This window comes from Ammospiza nelsoni, chromosome 6 (assembly GCF_027579445.1).
Source record: "Ammospiza nelsoni isolate bAmmNel1 chromosome 6, bAmmNel1.pri, whole genome shotgun sequence".
Classification (NCBI taxonomy): domain Eukaryota; kingdom Metazoa; phylum Chordata; class Aves; order Passeriformes; family Passerellidae; genus Ammospiza; species Ammospiza nelsoni.
Window position 1 is genome coordinate 625,107 of NC_080638.1, and position 20,923 is coordinate 646,029.

Consider the following 20,923-nt stretch of genomic DNA (forward strand, 5'->3'; position numbering starts at 1 on the left):
TTATGAAGTGAAGTGAATCTAATAATACATGAAATTTTGCCATCAGTGATTCAAAACCACCATTACTGTATTGGATGGATTAATAACAAATGCAATTAAGCTATTGGTATAACAATGCTTAATTATACAGGTTTTTGTCAGAAAAAATGTAAATACCATTTAATGAATAACTCTCTGTTGTTTTACAGATTTCAAAATACACTTTACAAAAGAAACTGAATGAAATGGTAAGAAAATAATGAAAATGCAAAAAAAAGGAAGAGCTTTAATGAAAATATATGCTTGGGGTATAATCCACTACCAACTGACTTTAATATGATAATTATTACAAGTAACACAAAGAGGTATCAGCTTCAAATCTGAAAATCTTACAAATGCAATGGTTTTAGATTTTTATAGTGTGATAGCTACTGTTCAGCATGTGGTATTTTTTCCTCACTGAATTAAAGTAGAATTGGTCCATTTTTTCTTTTTAAAGATGAAAGATTTTTTAATAGACTGTCATTTAAATAATGTAATTTTATTATTCTGACAGGATCTGGCATTACATATCAAAAAGTAGTAGAGAATTCCTAGAAGTTTTGGTTTTGTTTTTAAGAAAAACTGGTGGTTTTCTTCTCACTCTTTTTTTACTCCTCAGAATTAGTTCTTAACATCAGGTTCCCTGAACAGTTTAGATTTCATCCAGTGCAGCTCTCACTCCCTTTGACACAGGGCATAAATTTACCCAGAGTGACAGCACAGTGGCTCTGAACCCTGTTGTCTGTTTTAGGAAGTGAAAGAGTGAGCCACAGAAACATTGCTAGGCTTGATTGAATAAATGCTGTGAAAATTCTGCTGCTGCTCAACTGGAAAGAATAAAGATAATATTGTCAGACCATTACAAACTGTGATTTTAATTAAGAAGCTCAAAAAAGTAGAGTCCAGTTTAGCTTTAAGTACCATGACATTTGAACTGAAAGTCATCTTCAACGCTACAGTGGTTTAACACAAAATATGGTGAAATTGAATAATGTGCCCTCTGACCTGGGAGATAAGGCTACAAGTTAAAGATCAAAGGCAACATAAAATGTGTTTGGTCTTACTTCACTTTTAACTTGTATTTATTCCTAAAATGCAGCTGATCTAAAAATGTGTTGAAAATATACAGAATAACTGGACTTGCATTTAGGTCATTTTACATATTATCTTTCTTTCATAACTTACAAGCTCAGTCTTCCATCTGAGTGAGAATATTTAAACGACAACACCTTTAAGCTGGAAATGCATCTATGCTGCTTAAAGAAATATATTTTTTATATTCATAAACTTTTCATTAATTGATCATTTGAATATTTTGAAAGCATTTGCTTTGAATCAGAGTATGGTAGTCTAAAATGCCATTGAGTGGGGCAGGATGCTGGAAATCCTCTATTGCATGTAGCACTAAACAGAACATGTACAGTTGGGACTTATTTAGGGAAAATGCTCTGATATGAAATCATGAAAACAAAATACTCCACAAGGTAAACAAAAGTGAAATTTTTCCTGTAATCTTTTGTAGTAGTGGGCAAATGCAGTTTTAGACCAGGCCAAATTCTACCAGCTTTACTCCCTGAGTGGTTGCACTGAAATAAGTGGCACATTCAAGGGATCAAAGGAGTAGGTGCCCATGTAGACTCTTGGTCATCACCAATGGCAAAGTGTTTAAAAATCAAATGGGTGAAATTCTGAATCAGTCATTTATCTGAGAGCCATTTCAATTTTGTTAAAGACAGATTAGCTCATTCTCTGGTGTGTATTTTGAGAGTAAGGAGATGTGCTGCTCAGTTTCTATCTGAGAACCTTAGAAACCCTGCCAGTCAGTGAAGAAGCTTCTGTGTGTGCTGGGGACTGGGTGTGCCTTACTGATGCAGCTGTTTATTCTGGTTTTGTTCCTTTCATTCTGTTCTTTTAGAATGGTATATGCAATGTCAATACTTGACATAAACACCATGTTTTAGGATGCTGTCCAGTTAAGTTTATGCAAAACTTGTAGTGCTGATATAATTCTCACCATATATGCTATAATTTTGAAATAGTGGAAGGTTTTGTTTTGTACTGAAAGGCAGTATAGAGAATTTTTTGTGTTTTATTATTTGTTTGTCTTTATGATTGTCTTCCCCCCCCCCAATTAAAGTGTTGATTCTTGCATGCAGTGCAGTTGTTTTGCACCTCCCTGCATATGGACAGTAGCACTTATGCAGTCAGGAGGGATTACTACAAAGCCAATTCAGCTGATAGAATACACTTGAGTGTGAGCTCTGTATTGTATTTGTTTTCCTGCTGCTGAAATTAGGAAGCAATTGGAGGAAAATGGTCAGGTGTTGGTTTCCTGACAGACCATACACTGGAGAATGGCAGGATTCTCTGCACATGGCATCTGTGCTTGTCTTCTCTTACTGTTTTTATTGGAAACTAAATGTCTGTGAAATCAATGAGTGAAGCTGCAGTCAGATGGTCTAGGTTGATTAAACCCCACCACAAAAAAAGAGGGAATTTAGATCCGGATAATCCACATGGTTCCCAGCAGACAGGGAACTGTGTTCCCACCTGAACTGTGCCCAGGAACTGCTGGCACAGGCCAAAATGTGTCAGGGATATTTTAACAACAGTACAGGCATTTCCTGAGAACTTCCCTGCCACCGAGTTTTCTAATACAGGTATAGTTGTCGAATGAAAAAGGAATTACTGCAAAAGAAAAGTTGGTTTGTTCATAATAATCTAAGATAGGATGTTTTTGTTCCCTTTCTGCATATTTTAGGAGTTTGCCTGTAATCATACTATGTTGTTTAGAAACACAGTGAGGAGGCAGTGATACAGTATAAATTCAACCCAATTATTTTTAAGTAGAAAAACGGTGAGAACTGGAGGAACTGTTGTGAAAAAAGATTCCCATTTTGAAGAGCTACAGTTGGTAGCCCTTAGCATAATTTTCATGTGATCTTGCCTTTGGTCTCCATGCCATTACATCTTCTTTGTTGCTCTGACACTTTGACCTCCCAGTTACCACCTTCTGCTTCACTGAGTACCTCTGACTCATGACTCCATTTCTAGAATATCTTTGAGATATGAACCATTCCCTCTTTGTGTTTCTCCAGTCACCCACTTGACCCTGAGCTATTTCTCGGGTCTAGTTCCACCAAGAAATCATTGTGCCTCAACAAGCCATATGGCCACAATCAATTCCACTCCCCATCCCAGCTTATCTTTATTACTGGTGAAGGGCAGGGCAATAATTCCTGTTCTTGCAGTATCAGACATAAGGAAGAAGAACCAAGATTCTGTGGGTCTCACTCCAGCTCCAGGGTCATCCACTCCCTATCCTGCAGTGTCTCCTGGTGTTTCTTGATTGGCTTCTATGGAAGAATGTTTTACAACCTTTTCACTGGGAGGAGACAAATCACACACTCAGGCTTTCATTTCTCTGTGCATTAAGCCTGGAGAGCAGCCTGCCATCAAAAATTCTATTTAGGCAAGTTTTAAGCTCTTAATAAAACTCCTGTAGATGGAGCAGACCAGCCCCATGAAGTAGCAAAGCATATTTCAACTTTTTGAGAGAGGAGAGACTATCACTATCTTGCTGACTAAAGACAGGAATTGGGATAACACTAAGAAAAAATCCATATTAAAAACTACAAAACCCATCAGGTCTTGCCACAAGCTGTTGAAGTCTCAAATTAGGGCTGTCTCCCTGTTCATCGATCTCTTAGAATAAATATACCTGAGGGAACTACCAGGAAAAACAAAGAAAATCTTTCCTTTTAATGTTTTTGTTAGAAAATTCCCCTCCTAGCATTAGTTAAGCACAGATCTTCAACAGTTAATTTATGATTAGGAAAAACAGAAAGTATAAGAACATTTTCAACCTACATTCCTCGCAGTGATTTCTGTAAGTGGTGGTGTTTCTTTACCAGTGCTTCCATTATGGCTTTCCATTTGCTGTAGTGTGTTTAATTTCATACCTTATAAAACATGAGAAATTTGTATTGTATATCCTGTTTTGCTAGTCTTATGGTGGTCATTTCATTTGATTACCATCAGCTTTTATTATCCTCTGATGCCTGGACATGTATTGCATTTGTTACTGTGTGGAAATGGAGCCTTGCCAAAGCCAAACAGTCTGGGCCAGATGCATCCTTGTGTAACTTGAATTTACACACAGGAATGAATTTGGCCCAGTTCATTTTAATTGCTGTGTTGCTCTGTAGATTAGAAACAGATTAGGTATCTAAACAAATCGTTATCCTTTCTGAGGAATTAACTTACCCCATTCTCTTCAGAAAAACTAATTTCAAAATTCACCAAATAGTATCTATAAAACTGTTAACAAAAATACGCTATAAAGAAGAGCACAAAATCTTACTGTTATAAGGATAACAAAAAAATTGTCGCTGAACAGTTTCCCCAAAATGAGAGAGATTGGTAAAATTCATTAAATATATTGCACTTAATTACCACATGGTTTTCTTTGTGGTGTTACTTAGGCTAACATGTGAATAGAAGTAAAATGACGTGTTAGATGCTTACAAAAGTAATTAGAAACTTTGCCTACAACTATACAAAGTGATTTCATCATATTTTATGATATTAGAACAGTTAGTTGACACTGAGGAAATAAGAATTACTCACTGAAAGGTTATTTATATTTTTCTGGGAAGCATGGGGTGTTAATCTGCATTAGTCTCACTAGTCCAAATCCAAGTCACCTCTATTCTAGAAGTAGTTGACGCACTTGTGATTTTTAGCAAGTGTGTTGAAATTCTTTTATTTAGGTGTGTCAAATGCACAAACTCTCTCCTAATTGCCCTTGGCTGTGCCATTTTTTACAAGGCCATGACTGGAATGGGTGAAGCTGTCAGGAGTCTCTTGGGGTGGCTCAGAGCAGGGTCAGTGGAGCCAGTGTCACAGAGCCATGGCTGTTGATTTTTAGTACCTCCTTGGATAGGTTCTGTAGCCTGCCTGTGCAATCTGTTCCAATGTTTGCCCACCCTTACAATGTCTTTCCCCTCAAGTGTAAGTGAAATTTCTTGTCTTTCACTTTGTGTCAGTGAAAAGGAGTCTGTCACTAAAAGGAGCCTGGCTGTGGTTTCTTTATTCCTTTCACACACACACCTCCCCTGGAATATACACATTTATGACCTCCTCTCCAGGCTGAGCTGTCACACGTCCCTCAGCCTCTACTCAAAGCTCAGATGCTCAAATCCTTTGATTATCATGATGATTTTGTCTCTCTTCCTGCTATGTGAAGATGGGAAAGGTCATTAGATATGAAACAGACAACTGAAAGATTCTGGGAATGATTTTGCATTTATGCTGTTATATTCAAAAGCAGCTGGAGAGCTACTTACTGTCATTAAATGGGTGCTTCATTTATGTTCCTAACAGGATCAAAAATTGCAGATGCACTTAACAGCAAAAGAGGAGCATCATAAGAAACTGAATGAAGTTGAGAGGTGTTATGCTACTATTGCATCTCGTTTTGGGTTTGTGAAAGGTGTTCATGGCAAGCTAGAGCACAGTGGTATGTATGTCTTAAATACCTTCCAGCACTTGCTTTTGCTGTGCTTTGACAGCACTGAGTTGGAGACACCTGAAAACTCAGAAAAATGGCAGCTACTCTATGCCAAGCATCAAATATCTTGGGAGGTTCCTCAGTGCTCTTTGCTGATCCACTGTTGTAAGTGTGACCACACAGGGAATTATATTGAGGAACTATCAAACAAAAAAAACACCCCCAAAACACCAAAAAACCTTTTCAATTACTGAATCTCACTAAATTTTTCAGGTTTCTGCCTGAAACCATTTTTTTTTTTTTCAAATCTAGTTTCAATAAAGTGATAACATATTCTATGTATATTTGAGGTATTTCAGTACCTCAAGTTACTTGTGTTCAGTTCTTTAAATTTTAAATCTGGAACATTATTGGCTAACCAATGTCCTGCTGATTGTACTTCAAAGCAGAGAGTGAGCACATGACTTTTGCTGGAAGAGAGTTTTACTAATTTTGGCCTGCTTGTTGTTCTGGGGGGTATTCCTAAGTTGTATCAGAAGATAGCTGTTACATTCATCAGTATTTTAATTTTTTTAAGCACATATTCTCATGCAAAACTGCAAAATTGCTTATGGTGCTGTAAGGCTCTTGTCCATCATTCCCCATGGACCATCTCTAGCAGAAAAGTAGAGGACATTCTGGGTGTCTGCAGTTCTTGTGTTCAAGTGTGGTGACAGAAAATATTGAGGAAAATAAAGAAGAAAGATTAGGGGTGAAAAAAGAGAAATCAGTAACCAGAAAAGGATAAAGGGGAACCTGACAGGATGAAAATACAAAGATTGAATAGAGCTGTCTGAAAAAGTACAGGAAGTAAATATCTTCAGCTTTTCATTGTGGAATATCAAGCAATTTCCTAGTGATATCTTCACATTTTTAAAGTTTGAGAGAAAATTCCCTCCCTTTTCAGCAGGAATAGAAGTAATTTGTAGAATTTTTTCTCTGCTAGCCTCTGCTTTTTTTCTGTCTTCCATGGCCTATGTGCACATAACTCTGTATATCTGTTAACTCAGTTATCAATTTGTTCTGTGCCCCATTATGTTCTGTGTTAATCTGAAAGTAACTAAACTCATCAGAAAATTACAAGAAAATATTTAAAAAATAAAACCAAGATTAAAAGTCCTACTAAAATGGCATCATAGAATACTAAAAATTAATTTACAGTTAAAAGAGGCAGGCCAACATACAGAAAAGTCTTAACTCATAGTTTGAGGTACAGACAACAGGTACCACCTGGTATAATCCTCCAATATAGTATCAAACTACACAGAAAAAGTAGTTGAATCATATTTGCAGTTTTAGGTTTTTTAAAATGTATTATGTGCACATATATTGAAGTTAGAAATCAAATACTTGTTCAAATGTGAAATTATTTGTTAACATGCTTTAACTTTTTTTTAAAGTGCAGGAAGCCATACAGCATAATAAGAAACTAGCATCAGTGAATAAAAGACAAGAGACTGAAATAAGTAATCTGAAGGAAGTAAGTACAGTGCACATTTCTGGATGGAGAATGATCCCTGTGGGTCCCTTCCAACTCAGAATATTCTGTGATTCTTTGGGTCTTCCAAAAGCTGCTGATGTATTAATAGAAGTAGTGGACAAGCAGCAGAACTGTTTTTCATTCTATGACTAATGGCTAAATTAGCTTCCACTGACACCTCAGTTAAAACTGGAGCTGCTCTGAGAATTTTCTGTAACCTGTGAGGTTTTAATTACCTCCACAGCATCCTCCTTGTTTCCTGCTAATTATTAATAACCTGTGTTCTACCTGTGCTGTGCTGCCATCCTTTTTCCATCTGTGAGGAAGGTAGCAGTGGTGTTTTCAGTTCAGTAGAGGTACAACATGAAGAGCAGTTGCCATGGTGGCTTGAACACAGGATAAAATGTGTAACTGAATCCCTCAAATGGGAGAGTTTTGTGACAAGGCTGCTGAGACATCAGGTTATAGTTTACAAGGAAGTTGTCACTAAGCTCTTTTCTCCTGCCAATAGTCAGAAACTCCTCTTTTCCAAGTACATTTTTGATTTGCTCTCTTGAACACAGGTAATACTGGGAAAAGTAACATTCTTTCCCCTTTGAGCTGTTTCTTAAGAGCTGACAAGAGAAAAACAAATGGGCATTCAAAAGTCAGAATTGTTCTGTAAACTCAGCATCTTTCCACACCACATCTCTTCTTTATATCTCCTTGTCTTTTTATTTTCCTCCTTTCAATTTGTTTTCTCCTTTAGATTCTGTAATGATTTTATGTAGGGATCAAAAGCATGAGTGTCTCCACTTGGCCTAATGTTAATCCCCAGTTTCCAGATGATTGCTTTGAATTACCATGGAATCTCTGCCAAGTTTGTGAATGTTTTTGAAAACAAAAAAGGGCAAGTGGAGAAGATAATTTGTACATGAGGAAAAGGGACTATGACCATTTATATTTGTGTTATATTGATTTGCAATTTCATTAAATTGGAGATTAGTTTATTTTTACCTATAAATGTTAAATAGCATCCACTAACTTCACATTCCCATTAAGAATGCAGTTTGAAATGTTTTAGTTTTTAGGGTTTGTGGCTTTCAGTTGGGCTTTTTTTTTATAATAAAATCTAGTTTTTTTCAATACAAAATATTAATTCCACTCTCCCTTGAGCCCATATAAATACATTCTATTTGACCATTCTTTTCTGAGCAATCTGAACTGGGATATTTAGAAGAATTTTGAAAAGGGATTACCAGGCTGTTTTCACTTGCTACATAGCTGAAAGAAGTAATGATATCAACAGCACAATTTGGGACAACTTCTGAAGCTGGTTTTATCTGCCTTGGAGACTTGACTGACCTCTAACAGCTCTGACAACTTCTGGGTTCAAACTTCTTTCCTCTGTAGCCTCAGTGCTGGAATGGGAATGACTATCCATGGTACTAAAATCTTAATTTTTTTGTCAGCTCTTATCACAGCCATTACTTTCACTCAGACCTGCATGATCTCACACATTTGTTCTTAATGGGAATGTGAAGTTAGTGGATGCTATTTAACATTTATAGGTAAAAATAAACTAATCTCCAATTTTAATGAAATTGCAAATGTATTATGAAGGTCTTAAATATGTACAGCTGAAAAATTAAGTGAAAATGAGATCTGTTATGCACAGTTTTACTCTTCTGGGATTTCAGGAAAGAAATATTATTTAGAGAGATTGTAATTTTCTCTTGGAATTGCCTGCTTCCAATCCAGTTACTAAATTGTAATGTAATGGACTGTGGCAAAATTTCCTTTCAGTAACATTTGGTTTTGGATCTGAACATTTTGATATTCAGTGTGGTAGGATTCTTTTCAACCACTGTGAAAACGCTTGCATTGATATCTGGCCAAGAAGAAGGTTTCTGTCATTCTGCTGCTTAAAAAACAACGCTACTGCTCAAGACCCAAAAGAGCACAAGAAGGTTGCAGCAATCTGGGAAGAGAGCCAACAGACATGGGTGTAATTTTGAGTACAGGTTAACTTTTCATAGGGTATCAGTCCTGGGAAGTGGTTACATCTGCCTGTGCTGGCTGCTTTTCCAGTCCCACACCATTTCTTTATGCTGGGACATGTATTTATATGGGCTCAAGGGAGAGTGGAATTAATATTTCGTATTGAAAAAACCTAGATTTTATTATAAAAAAAAAAAGCCCAACTGAAAGCCACAAACCCTAAAGCCCAAAAAAACCACCCCAACCAAAAAAGTGGAAGTTTCAGCTTAGACCAACTTGGAGAAGTAAAGCAGGTTTAAGGAGCAGGACTGGGATTTTGGGACACTCTTGACTTACACTGGCATGAAATGTTTTTCCAGCCATATCCTTAAGCATTGGTTACTAGCAACAGCTCAAGGGAATGGGTTTAAAGCCTTCTCATTCTCTCTCAGCACACCCCAGACCTGATAAAATTATTTTTCACATTCAGCATACTTTCTAGATTTTTGGATACTACTTGTGATTTTAATAATGAGACAAAGCTACTAGGAAAAAAAAAAAAAAAAGCAAAGACTTTGGGGTTACATGCAATTAATTTCAGGGTACAAGAAAACACATGTATGTAGGTAGAAAATAATTTTTAAAATTCTTTTTGCAGCTACAAACCTTGTGATTTCGCTCACCATGTAAATCTTTGCTATTAGTTTAGGTTATTTCACTTGTGGAGATTTTTTTGGGAGTTTGTGTTGTGTTCTGGTTGTTTGTTTTGGTTTTTCTGCCTGCAGCTTTGTATTAGCATATTTGGATTTGCTTCCAGATGGGTTGTACTTGCCATTACAAAGAAGAAAATACAATAATCTCTTCTGCCTCAAGGGCGTGACTTGTGCTTTTCCCGTGACAAAATAAGGTTTTTCTGCACACTATAAAGCCTGACTATTGGGAAACAGCTGGCATCAGATCCATGGCAGGCTTTTGCACCTGCTGTGGCACCCAGGCTGTGAGCTGGGCTCTCTGTCCTGTTCATCTGCTGCTCTGTGCTGGCTGCCACCGTGCACCTTTGCTCTTGTACAAAGTTGGAGCTGCTGGCACCTTCTGCCACTTAGAGCAGGAACCTTGCATGGTTCATTCTAGGAAAAGCAGTACAGCTGAGATATGTCTGCATTGCCAGAGATGGGGAAAACCTAACTAGCTTCCAGAATAGAATAATTGTAAAGCATTGCTGGCTTTCAGTTCTCTAATTGATTCTGCAGTTACACTCAGGACTTGCTAGATCATTTCAAATTTATGGCTAAAATACGTGAGAAATAAAGCCTCTAGCAAAAAAAATGATTTATTTAAAAGTGCTACCTCTACTTGTATTTTCCATAAAACTTTGTGAATTTCAGTTGCAATGTAATCTTTTTTTCTTCTTTTGTACTGTTCTATGATTTTGTCCAGAACAGTTAAACCACCAGCTTGTGATAATTCTGTGTGTGATAACCGAAATTCCAGTTTTGTGAAGAAAAGTTAAACAGACCAAACTTAGTTGTTAGATAAAACTATGACCACTCTGAATGCTTGGTTCGCCACTATGGCATCATGGAGAATTCTTGATGCTATCTGTGAGCAGCATTCATAACCTCTGCTATTTGTCTGAGTAAACGTCAGAGTGCTCAAGGAGAGAGCGATATTAACCAGACTACCTTGCACCAGGATGGGAGGGGAGGGGGAGAGCAGGGCACAATATTTATGGCTCCAGGAACTATAAGTTGTAATTTAATGAGATCAAAGCCTTTGCTGTTTATTTGCTGCACTAGGAGATCTGAATAAACTGGTTACAAAACAGACACCAAAAAAAAAAAAAAAAAGCCACAGGATATTTAAAAGAGGATAAAGACTATAAAATCAAAGGCATCATGTTGTAGAAGCTTCTAATATAAAATTAATTTAGCATTCTCTTGAGATTAAGTAATTAATGTTTCAGGAAGAGCAAAGATCCTCCAAATTTATAGCCAGTTCCTGTTTTTTCCAGATAATCAGTGTTCTCCCTTTTTTTCCTCCTCATTCCCAAGAATGTACACTGTAGTTACAAAAGTAATTCCTATTGTATATATGGGTAAAGAACCCATAAAACCCATTGGTTTTACCAATACCAACTCAATTTCCACTTCTAATACACCTCTTGGAAGTGGAAGTAATAAAATTATTAAGTAAATACTTCAAAGAGATTAAAGTTGGCACAATAACATTTTACCTGTGAAAATAAACTTTTCGTCACGTGTGACAAGTTTGAAGTTTAGTAAGTCAGTCTTACACATTTCAGTACCTGTAATTTATTCTGTTTTTTCCATACATTGTTTCAAAATGGGGCATGATAGTTTAAAAGATTTGTCTCTGTTTTGAATTGCAATGCCTATGCTGGATGAACTATTTATACGTGTTTCCTGTGTTAAGGAACTGAAGAAAGTAACTACAGACTTGATAAGGTCCAAGGTCACCTCTCAGTACAGGGTGGGAGAAGAAAACATCAATCTTGCAGTGAAGGAAAAACAGTTTCAAGAACTGCAACAGAAAATCAGAATGGTATTTTGGATTTTAAACAAATTAAAGTTTTGGTGAATATTTTCTGTTCTTCATTCAGCAAACCTCCTGGCAGTGATCTCTGAGGGATACAGACTAGTGATTCCTTTCTACTATATTGCATATACATTATAATTAAACTGTTTCCACTATAGCCTTTTCTAGGGAAATAAATGTGCTATGAATATCAGTATAATTTTGTAGTAAAAAAATGGGTAAGGAGACATTAAAAAATAATTCCATTTCTTTAAATAACCTCATGATGATTCACTATATCACATTAAAACAATACTGTTAAAGAAAATAGACAGTTATTTTAAATGCCTTTTACTGTTCTTCATGCCCTTTTCTTTTTTGTAGGAGACAGCAGTCAGTGAAAAAGTTCAAGAAGAAAACACTCACATCAAAGAGGAAAAGCTGGTGAGTTGATAATACAGCTTCACTATTTAAAAATCTTAAAAATTTAAGAATGTAGGCGCTATATTTCACACTTAGGTTTCTTATTATACTAAGCTAAAAAAAACCAGCTAATTTCACTTTTTACACTTCAGAAATGTTTAATACTGGCCTACGTGGTATCTTACTGCTCTAAAAACTGGTATCTTCAGTTTTTAGAAGTAGTATTACCAGAACAAAGTCCATTGTTTGACACTTTATTCTGAATCTTACATTTTGTCTTTGAATTCAGATGGGAGAAATTTGGTATTCCCATGAAACACTTACCTACATGTGGGTTCAGTATTAATAAGCAGTAAATAACAGTAAATAAGCTGTTCTGCTTTCTGGTTACCTACAATTTATTCTAACATTGCTGGTATTGAAACCAGCTAAAATGGGAATAGTGTGTCAGTGGTGCACAAAGAAAATGATGTTCCATTTAGACTATTAAGCCACGCCTTTACATCCCTGAACAGAGTTAGGAGTGTCTTCTCTTGCTGACTCAGGTATATTCCAGAAAAATCCTTTTTAAAAAAAGGCTATGGAGTCAATTATCAAATGTAGCAAAAAACAAAAAAAATGTTCCCTGTAATAACAACATAAGGCACTGCTTTACAGAACATTAAGCATGAAAAGGGTGGTTGTTTTTTTTCCTTTTCTTGAACAGTTGCAGAACTTTCACTCAGGAACAGGTCAGAGAAGTGTATCATTCTTGGTGCTGGGGAGGGGCCAAAGCAGTATCTTGCTGCCATGCCCACAGAGCACTCATCCAGCAGCACTCTTCCAATTTATAAAAGACTGCTTGCATTTTGAGCTTGCTTTTAAAAAATACTTGCCAATAAACACATGGAAAAAATGAGAGATGTAACTCAGGCCTCATTACTCTCCCAGGCCTGAATGCACTAAAAGGATTTCTGTGGAGATGAATGGAGCATAATTTGTGGAGCATATTTGCTGTGTTATCTAAGAGAAGGATTCTGGTTTGCATCTCTCTCCTGTTCTGTGTGAATTGCTAAGTTTTGCTTGGTAGCTTAGTTTGAACTTATGGAGGGGTTTGGTGTAGTCTGGAGAGGGCTCTCACGAAGAGATGAGCTTCATGTTTCCTCCAAGTGCTTGGGTTTGGAGACATGGATTTCTGTGTTGTGGAGCACTCATAATTCACCTTGATTAACTGAAATGTTGGCTTCAGTGGTTCTTGGATTTAGGCTAGAAATACCATCTACATTACAGCTGATTTGTACTAAAGTCTATGAGAGAAGCAGGCTGGTTTATTGGAGAGAAAACTGTCCTAGATTTAAAAGATGTGGCCAACTCTACTACTGACCTGTTGGATGACACTGGCCAAACCATTCCACAGCTCTGCAGTTCAGTCTTCTGGATGTAAAATTGAACTAAAAATAAATTAAGCTTCAGTGAAAAAAATACTGTTTATACATGCTTGAAAAGGAGTGAGAGTATACTAAAATATTGATTTTATTTTTATTAGATAGCCGTATCTTTGTATCCAGTAGAACCAGAACTAGTATAATTTGAAAGCACTTTACAAGTATGTCAAAGTATTTTGTTGTAATAATATATTCCTCTCTCAATGTATTTTGAAGCAACTGAGCACATCTAAGATTTCTTTCTGCCTGAAACTCAGCGTTTTTCCTGTGCATGTATTTTAGTAACTCTGTAAGTGGTCTTGAGGGGGTGATGATTGCCTTGTCTGGGTCATTCACTCCATCTTTCAAACCTTGGAAATGTGTTTTCTAGTGTTCAATAAAAAATGACTTAGTTTCCAGCAGCACTTCATGGCAGCACTCATGGCATCTTCATCAACTCAGATCAGCTCACTTTGGGTGTCTCTTTTTTTACAATTTCCCCTTCATGAAGTAACAATACAGTCTTGAGAAAGGTAACACCAAAGTTTAGACCCTGACAGTAAAATATGATACAGCTGCACTATATAATGGAAAGCTGATGAGTGGTGGTTCACAGCTATTAGGATTTAATTCAGGAGATACAGAATAATTTCATGTTAGAGTGATCCATTTATGGAATAATTTCTTTTGGATTTTCCATATTTTTCTAACCTGTGATATGGTAAGATAAATTTATTCTGTTTGTCCTGAAAAGAAATCACAGTAGGCCTGGATTTGATATATTTTATCCAGATTTGCACTGAAGAATGTATAAAGATTGGGTGGATTTCATTTTAACTGTAGGAAAATTTTCTGAAAAAGAATGTTATAATAGTTTATAGTAATGTTAACTTCTCCAAGGTAAAAGGTCAGAAAAATGGGTGGTGTTCTGATTTCTCCCTACAAGTTTTCCCCAAAGTTGAGGCTGAAGTACCTCTTTTTACAGACATGAATTTGTAAACACTGACAGAATTAAAAAAAAAAAATACAAAAGGCATAAATTATCTAATGTTTAAACTCCAGAAACAAAATCTTACTCATTATATTTATTCTGTTTGTATTAATAAGGAAATTCTCAGCTCTCTACAGTGCGTGCAGGAACTGCTTCAGCGAATAACCCAAACGAATGTTAGAATGGAAAGTGAATTAAAAGCACTGAAAGAAGACTATCAGGTCAGATTTTTCTCAATTAGACAAGCTGTTACTATCTGTTATGTATTTTTAAAGTCCAGGGCTGTTAAAGACATCTGTGTGCCTTTCAGAACTTTTGACCTCACTTCCATTGCTCCCTCAGCTCCTTAACTGTCAGCACGAGCCTTGAAGCACAGGCTGTGCTTTCCCTCTTCTCTCCCCAAAGTAAATCATGGTTGCCATTCTCAGCAGCCATTTCTAGAGGGCAAAACCAGAACAGGGTTGCTTTCAAATACCGAAATCAAATTATTTTATGACTTTTGTTTCTTGTAATTTTCATATAGGTACACATTTCTGGGCGACATTTCAAATTTCAGATCTTCATTCATAGCTGGCCCTTGTCCTCAGTTTTATTGAAGCAGAGGGCTAAGAAAGAGCATTTTCTTTAGCCCTTTCTTGCTGTGTTTTCTGGCATCATATTTATGCTAGAGGTGGGAAGTAGTCACGCTGGAGAGTGTGGAGTTGCAGCACTCCTCAGTTCCTCTTTGTCTTGGTTTAGGGAAAATTTTCGGAGGAAACTTTTGAGGTGGTCCCTTTAGAAGCAACTTTAAGTGGCCTCTTTTCCCACCAGTTCAGGAGACATCAATTTCCTGTGAGAAAAGTGGAAAAAAATTTGTTTATTTAACAAGCAAAGTACACACAAACATGAAAAAATGAATAATATTAAACAGTGAAACTTCTCATTGTTTTGAAGAGATGACAAATTCAGAAAGTCTTTCTGTAATTCAGAGTCCCTTTTGGGGGTGTGTCTTCAGCTTTTCTCAGTCTCTCCGGGGTCGGGTCTGGTGTCCACAGTGTAGCTTGGGGTGTCCTGAACAATGGACTTGGTGTCATTGGACTGAACAGTTCCAAAAAACTACTGGCCTCAGCTAACTAAAAACCCCAACTAATTAAAAGCAAAGGAGAGTTCTGTTCTGCTGTCTGTGCTGCAGGCAACACAGTGGGTGTGGATTCTTTGTTTCCTTTTTCTGCCAAGGTCAGGATTAAATGTGTGAGATGGTATTTCTTATTGGGACTCAGATGTTTATGGGTTCTTATTCTACAGTCTCACAAACTGTGAGTTCTACAGCACTTCACTCTAACAAACTAAAAATGAAGCTGTATCTCCCTCTCTACAAGGCCTTTTAAGGATAAACTGTCCAATTAAGAAATGACACCTAAATTATTTTTACTTTTGACCCAATAACCAACCATTCATAGCCCACATTGTGAACTTTTTATCCAATTACACAAAACCACCCAAACCCAAGGAGAAGAAGGTGAAGAAGGAGGACCAGCCTGCACCCTAAAACCTCCATCTTACTTTATATATAGTACTATATTCTAAAATCTTAAACTATAAGTTTTCTAGTCTGTGACATTACACACTTTTATTCAAACTCCACACCCATAATCCCAATTCTGTCACTCAATTTTGGAAGCTTCTCCACAGCCTCAGGTCAAATGCAATGTTCCCTTGGGGGTCAGTGCCTGCCAGCACAGAAAGTCTGAAATTCTCAGTAAGCAGGGTTGCAAGTGGGTGAGAAGGATGCAGGGGAGCAAGTGCAGTTTCTGCAGACAACCTGTGTGCTGCTTCTCTCCCCCTTTGCTCTCAGAACCAGTCTTGAAGGTGCAGAACTTACTATCCAGTGTAAACAGAACAGATGACTGGGGATGCAAGCATCATAAAGTCACTTTAGGACACTCTTTCAGCATGTAAAAGCTCAGAACTGTTCAGATTCCTCATTTCAATAGCAGTCAGTGCACTGAAGGTTAAGGTCATATCCATTCCCATCAGATGTACCATTCAGGTACAACCACTGATAGGACTGTTAAAAATTGTTATCTGCTGTTTGCCTGGACATAACCACAACTGTTCCACTCTTCGAAGCCAAGGTTTTGAACTAGGAGTTCAGTAATTTCAAATGGAACTTCCAGTGTGGATATATACTCCTGTTTCTAAATAAATGCTTCTATGCTAATTTGAAATTATGCACTTCCCTTAAGACTTTACTCTTAACAGGTGTGAATAGTTTGCCTTCTGCCACATTAGGACTTCTGTATTTTGGTGAAACAAGTAATGTTGAAGGTGATCTATGTTCTCCATCAGAAAGTGGCTAAAGCCTCCCTAAGAGTTAAAGTAACATTTTAACAAAGATTAACTGAACAACAGTCTGGCTGTAGAATTGCCTAAAGTAGCATGATTTTTCTGTAGCTTCTGTTATTTGTATATTGGGCCCAGTGAAGCAGGATTACTTGCTATTCATATAATCCTGGTTTTTGTTAAAGAAAGAAGGTAATGTGCTTTTCATTTTTTAAGACAATTGGAATTGCTTTTTAGATTAAAACAGAGGCTGGAGATAATTAATATATATATAACCTTACTGGCATAATACAGGAGCCCTTTAGTCCTTTGTGTCAGGACTATTGAATAGCAAGTGTATTTTAAAGTGCTTTTTTCTGATAGCATTTCTGAGCCATTGTTTCCCCTCTCAGATAAAGTTTATAGTATGCCTTAAAACTCCAGCTAAAACAGTAAATGGTATCTGTGAATCTTCTCTTTGAAGACTGCACATAAATGTGTACAAGTATGGCTTGTTTTCTTCTTGTTAAGGTATAGATGGAGGACAAGTCTCTCTTTTGCAGCCTGTGCAGGCCAAAAATTGATTTCTGGTTGCAATTATGCTAATTCTGATGAGAGCCTGCTCTGATTTGGGTCTGTTTGTATTAGACATTGGGAAGTTATTACTGTTTTCAATTGTTCTAACTACAGCAGAAACCACTGCTGGTCATCAAAGCTTCAGTGCAGTCCTCAAAGGTAACTTCAGGCATAAATGCTTTAGATGAAATGGATGTTACAAGGCATGCCTTGGTTATGCTTATATACATGGATAAAAAACTGATAAATTGATGTAAATAGACTTGTTTTTCAGTTTGATACAATTACCATGATATTCCTAAGAAATGAGACAATATTAGCTTCTTGTTTGGCATTTTTGCAATCATTGCCATGATATTCCAAGGAATGATACAATGTTAGCTTCTTATTTTGCATTTTTGCTTTTTTTTTTTTTAATAGGGAGCTGAATATATAACTTATAAAAAAATTTCTTAAACAGATGACAGAATACTTGAGAATGCAAGGAATTCAGGTATTCCCCTGTGTGTACAACTGGCTTTAACATGTGATCAGATCCATACATCTGCTGCTTTTGAGATTTTGCCCTAAGAGCTATGCTGTGAATAACTATAATCATCCATCACCAAGGAGGTTGCATTTCAGGTGCAAGTAAAAGCATCCTTGGAGTTAAGAGTAACTTCATCAAAGACAGGAGGTCTTGAATTTCCATTCTATACAGCTGGATGAAAGATGCTACATCAGAGTGGGATTATTCAGACAATGTATTGCTGAATTGTCCCATTTTTGGAAATACATAATCTGTCAAAGAAGATCCATTATATTCTCAAGCACAATTTTCCCATGTGTACAAAAGTGCAGGGTAGTTTGAATTTTCCTAGTGTTAGTACCTATAAAATACAATTTTATTAGTAGTGTAGCTAAATTAATATAGACATTTTAAAATTGGTGCTAAGTGAATCAAAAAGTGGACTCATCTTTGGTTAAAAGATTTAGTAAAAAGGAATTGGTTTGGAGCATTGCCTCCATAACATTTTTCAAGTGGCATTTAAAGAAGCTCAACAGAATCATAAATATGTAGCTGGTCATACAGCTCATACATTAAAGTTATGCTTACATTATGAAATATATTTGTGTCATCTATTTAGCAGGTAATGGAATGCAGGGACTCTTACCTTCCATATTGTTTGCTATAAAAATATGATAGGATAAAAATTCCAAGAGTACCTGATATGTGTGTGAAGTTGCTGCTGATTTACACAAGACTCCTTTAATTTAGCACAGGAAAGCTGAAAGAGTTAACCCAAAACTCTTGCAAGTACAGTTATGGTGGTATAAAACTAAATATTACTGTTATTTCAATGCACTCCTATTTCAGTGACCTAATAAAAATAAATTAAAGCATAATCAGATGTTGCAGTAGATATGTTTTAGAATGTAAAGATTGTGTAGTTTATAAGAGAGGTTAATAAACAATTTAGGACAGAAAAACTGATTATAAAAATATTTTTTTTCCTATCAGTGTGCAGCAGTTTTTTCTTTAAATACAGTGACTCTGGATTATGCTACATTTCATATCTCTCATCTCTGGACTTTATATTACTTTTTCAGCACATTAAAACTTATGCTGTGAAACTGAATAATGGCAAGTGTTTTTATACCCTTTTATAGCCATTTCTTTTTTCATAACCTCCCCCTGTTTCCTGTTAGCTAAACTATAAGCACCTTTCTGTTAATTTATGAAAATTATTGTTGAGATAGCACATTATCACTGATCTGTATGGCACTTGCAGCATGTTAGAAGCAAAGGTCCAAGCAACATAAAACACATCAAAATTCATTAATGTGGTATTGATTATTTTTTGGATAATTAATTTTATTGCAGGCCCTTGAAAGAGATAATGAGCTGCAAAGGGAGAAGGCAAAAGAAAATGAAGAAAAGTTCCTTAATCTTCAGAATGAGCATGAGAAGGCACTAAGAACTTGGAAAAATGATGTAGGTTTATTAAAATAAATGCTTTAGTATTAAAAGTTTTTTGGAATAGTTATCAAGCATTTCAGGTAATCCCTAAAAGCCAAGAAAGTACTGCAGAAATAATGCAATATAAAAACAACTAATTTCGTCTCCAGTGATACAGATACTTCTAGAAATGAATATTTTTTCAAGGTAAATTTATGTTGACTTCTGTGCTCCAAAAGGTCAGTGCTCTTCCTGCAGCTCTGATTTGAAAGGAATTCTTCAGTGGGACTGAGGGTGAAAGGGGATAAGAAAAGGTGTGTCTGCTATGTCCCCCTAGTGAATTCCCCTCTGTGGACACCTAAACAATAGTTTGTCTTCTATATTTGACATTCTTTCTATTACCTCATTACTTTTCAAGAATACTTTGGCAATTATTTAATCCAAAACAATTAGCAAAACATTGTATCTGTAAAAATTGTCTGCAATAATAAATGCATGTTTGGATGTAGGAAAGATTAATACCACTTCAATAAGAAAGCTCTGCTTAATGTGTGGAAACCAGACTCTTAGCAGCATTTGTTTAATGGTCTGTCTTTTTTATTTCTATGTGCTTGGCACTTGCTGCCAGAAAGGTTTTGATTTTGGTAGATAGATTTCCAGGGAAACTGTAGGGAAATAATGCAAAGTTGTCCTTGTAATCCTGTTGCCTAAGGCTCACTCCTTTGAGTGCAGCCACTGTGGGGATGACTGCAACCATGAGACCACAAAATAGAAGAAGAGAAGAATAGAGAAGATCTGATTTCCCTGATTCCTTGGAGAATTTTATACCATCATTTCCTCTACAGACGTGGGAATTTGCCCTGCTTATTTCTCAGGAACCTTTGCATCTGTTCTGTGCAAGATAATTGTTATTCCTTTTCATATTTCTGCCATGGCTAACTAGAAATTTTGTCTCCTAAAGTAAATAATCAAGGATAAAGTTAACACTAGTCCAGAAATCCAGAAATCTTTGTAAATTAAGTGAAAGTATTTCTGTAAAATTGTCCTTCAGTTCTTTTTACAAATTGTAGTTTGGGCCATTCAGTTAGTTCTAAATACAAAACTTTAATTGTTACATATTTTCTGAAGGAGGATTGGATACTTGAGGCTATTTACAGAAGTAAAGGACTAAGCAAATTATTTGCTGTTGTGGTTTCTTGACAATGTAGGTAGAGAATGAATGTTGAATATTTCATTTATCTTTGAGCCAAAAAGGAAGAAAGCTACGAATACAAATCTCACTTTTTTGGAGTATGGCTACAGGTAGTAAATGGTGAAAAAAAAATCCCAAACCAGTTAATAAAAGCTATAATCTGTAATGGAAATGTGGTTAAAATTTTGGTTGAATGAAAGAGCTCAATTACTTTGTACAAGGAAATTCCTTAGCATACTTTCTTTTAAGGATGAAGTTTCATTTGCTAAGCTGTTCATGCCTTTGAAAAATGCTGGTTTACCCATTGGAACATGCAGTAAAGTGTTTGTGTGCTCTGTGTACTGCAATTATTACAGGAGGAAAACATGAGAAGAGAAATACACACTATTAAAAATGAGCTGAATTCCCTTAAAGGACTTCATAGACATCTTGAAGATTATCATCCTCCTCCAGGAAATCAGCATTCTGAGCAAGTGGAAAATCTGCAGGTAAGTGTCTTTACTAGCTGCAGTGTGTCTTGTAAAATGCCAGAGAACTGAAGATATGACAGTT

General features: G+C 36.3%; 1 protein-coding gene across 1 annotated transcript in view; it reads left to right on the forward strand.

Annotated features, from left to right (window-relative positions):
* The window catches only part of CCDC73 (coiled-coil domain containing 73), a 72,521-nt gene that overhangs the window by 39,252 nt on the left and 12,346 nt on the right, over window positions 1-20,923 (forward strand). Inside the window, exons 8-15 of the mRNA XM_059473735.1 lie at window positions 189-227; window positions 5,407-5,542; window positions 6,973-7,052; window positions 11,445-11,573; window positions 11,931-11,990; window positions 14,480-14,584; window positions 19,105-19,215; window positions 20,728-20,859. Coding sequence (XP_059329718.1) covers window positions 189-227; window positions 5,407-5,542; window positions 6,973-7,052; window positions 11,445-11,573; window positions 11,931-11,990; window positions 14,480-14,584; window positions 19,105-19,215; window positions 20,728-20,859 — 792 coding nt within the window. The remainder of the gene's footprint in view (window positions 1-188; window positions 228-5,406; window positions 5,543-6,972; window positions 7,053-11,444; window positions 11,574-11,930; window positions 11,991-14,479; window positions 14,585-19,104; window positions 19,216-20,727; window positions 20,860-20,923) is intronic.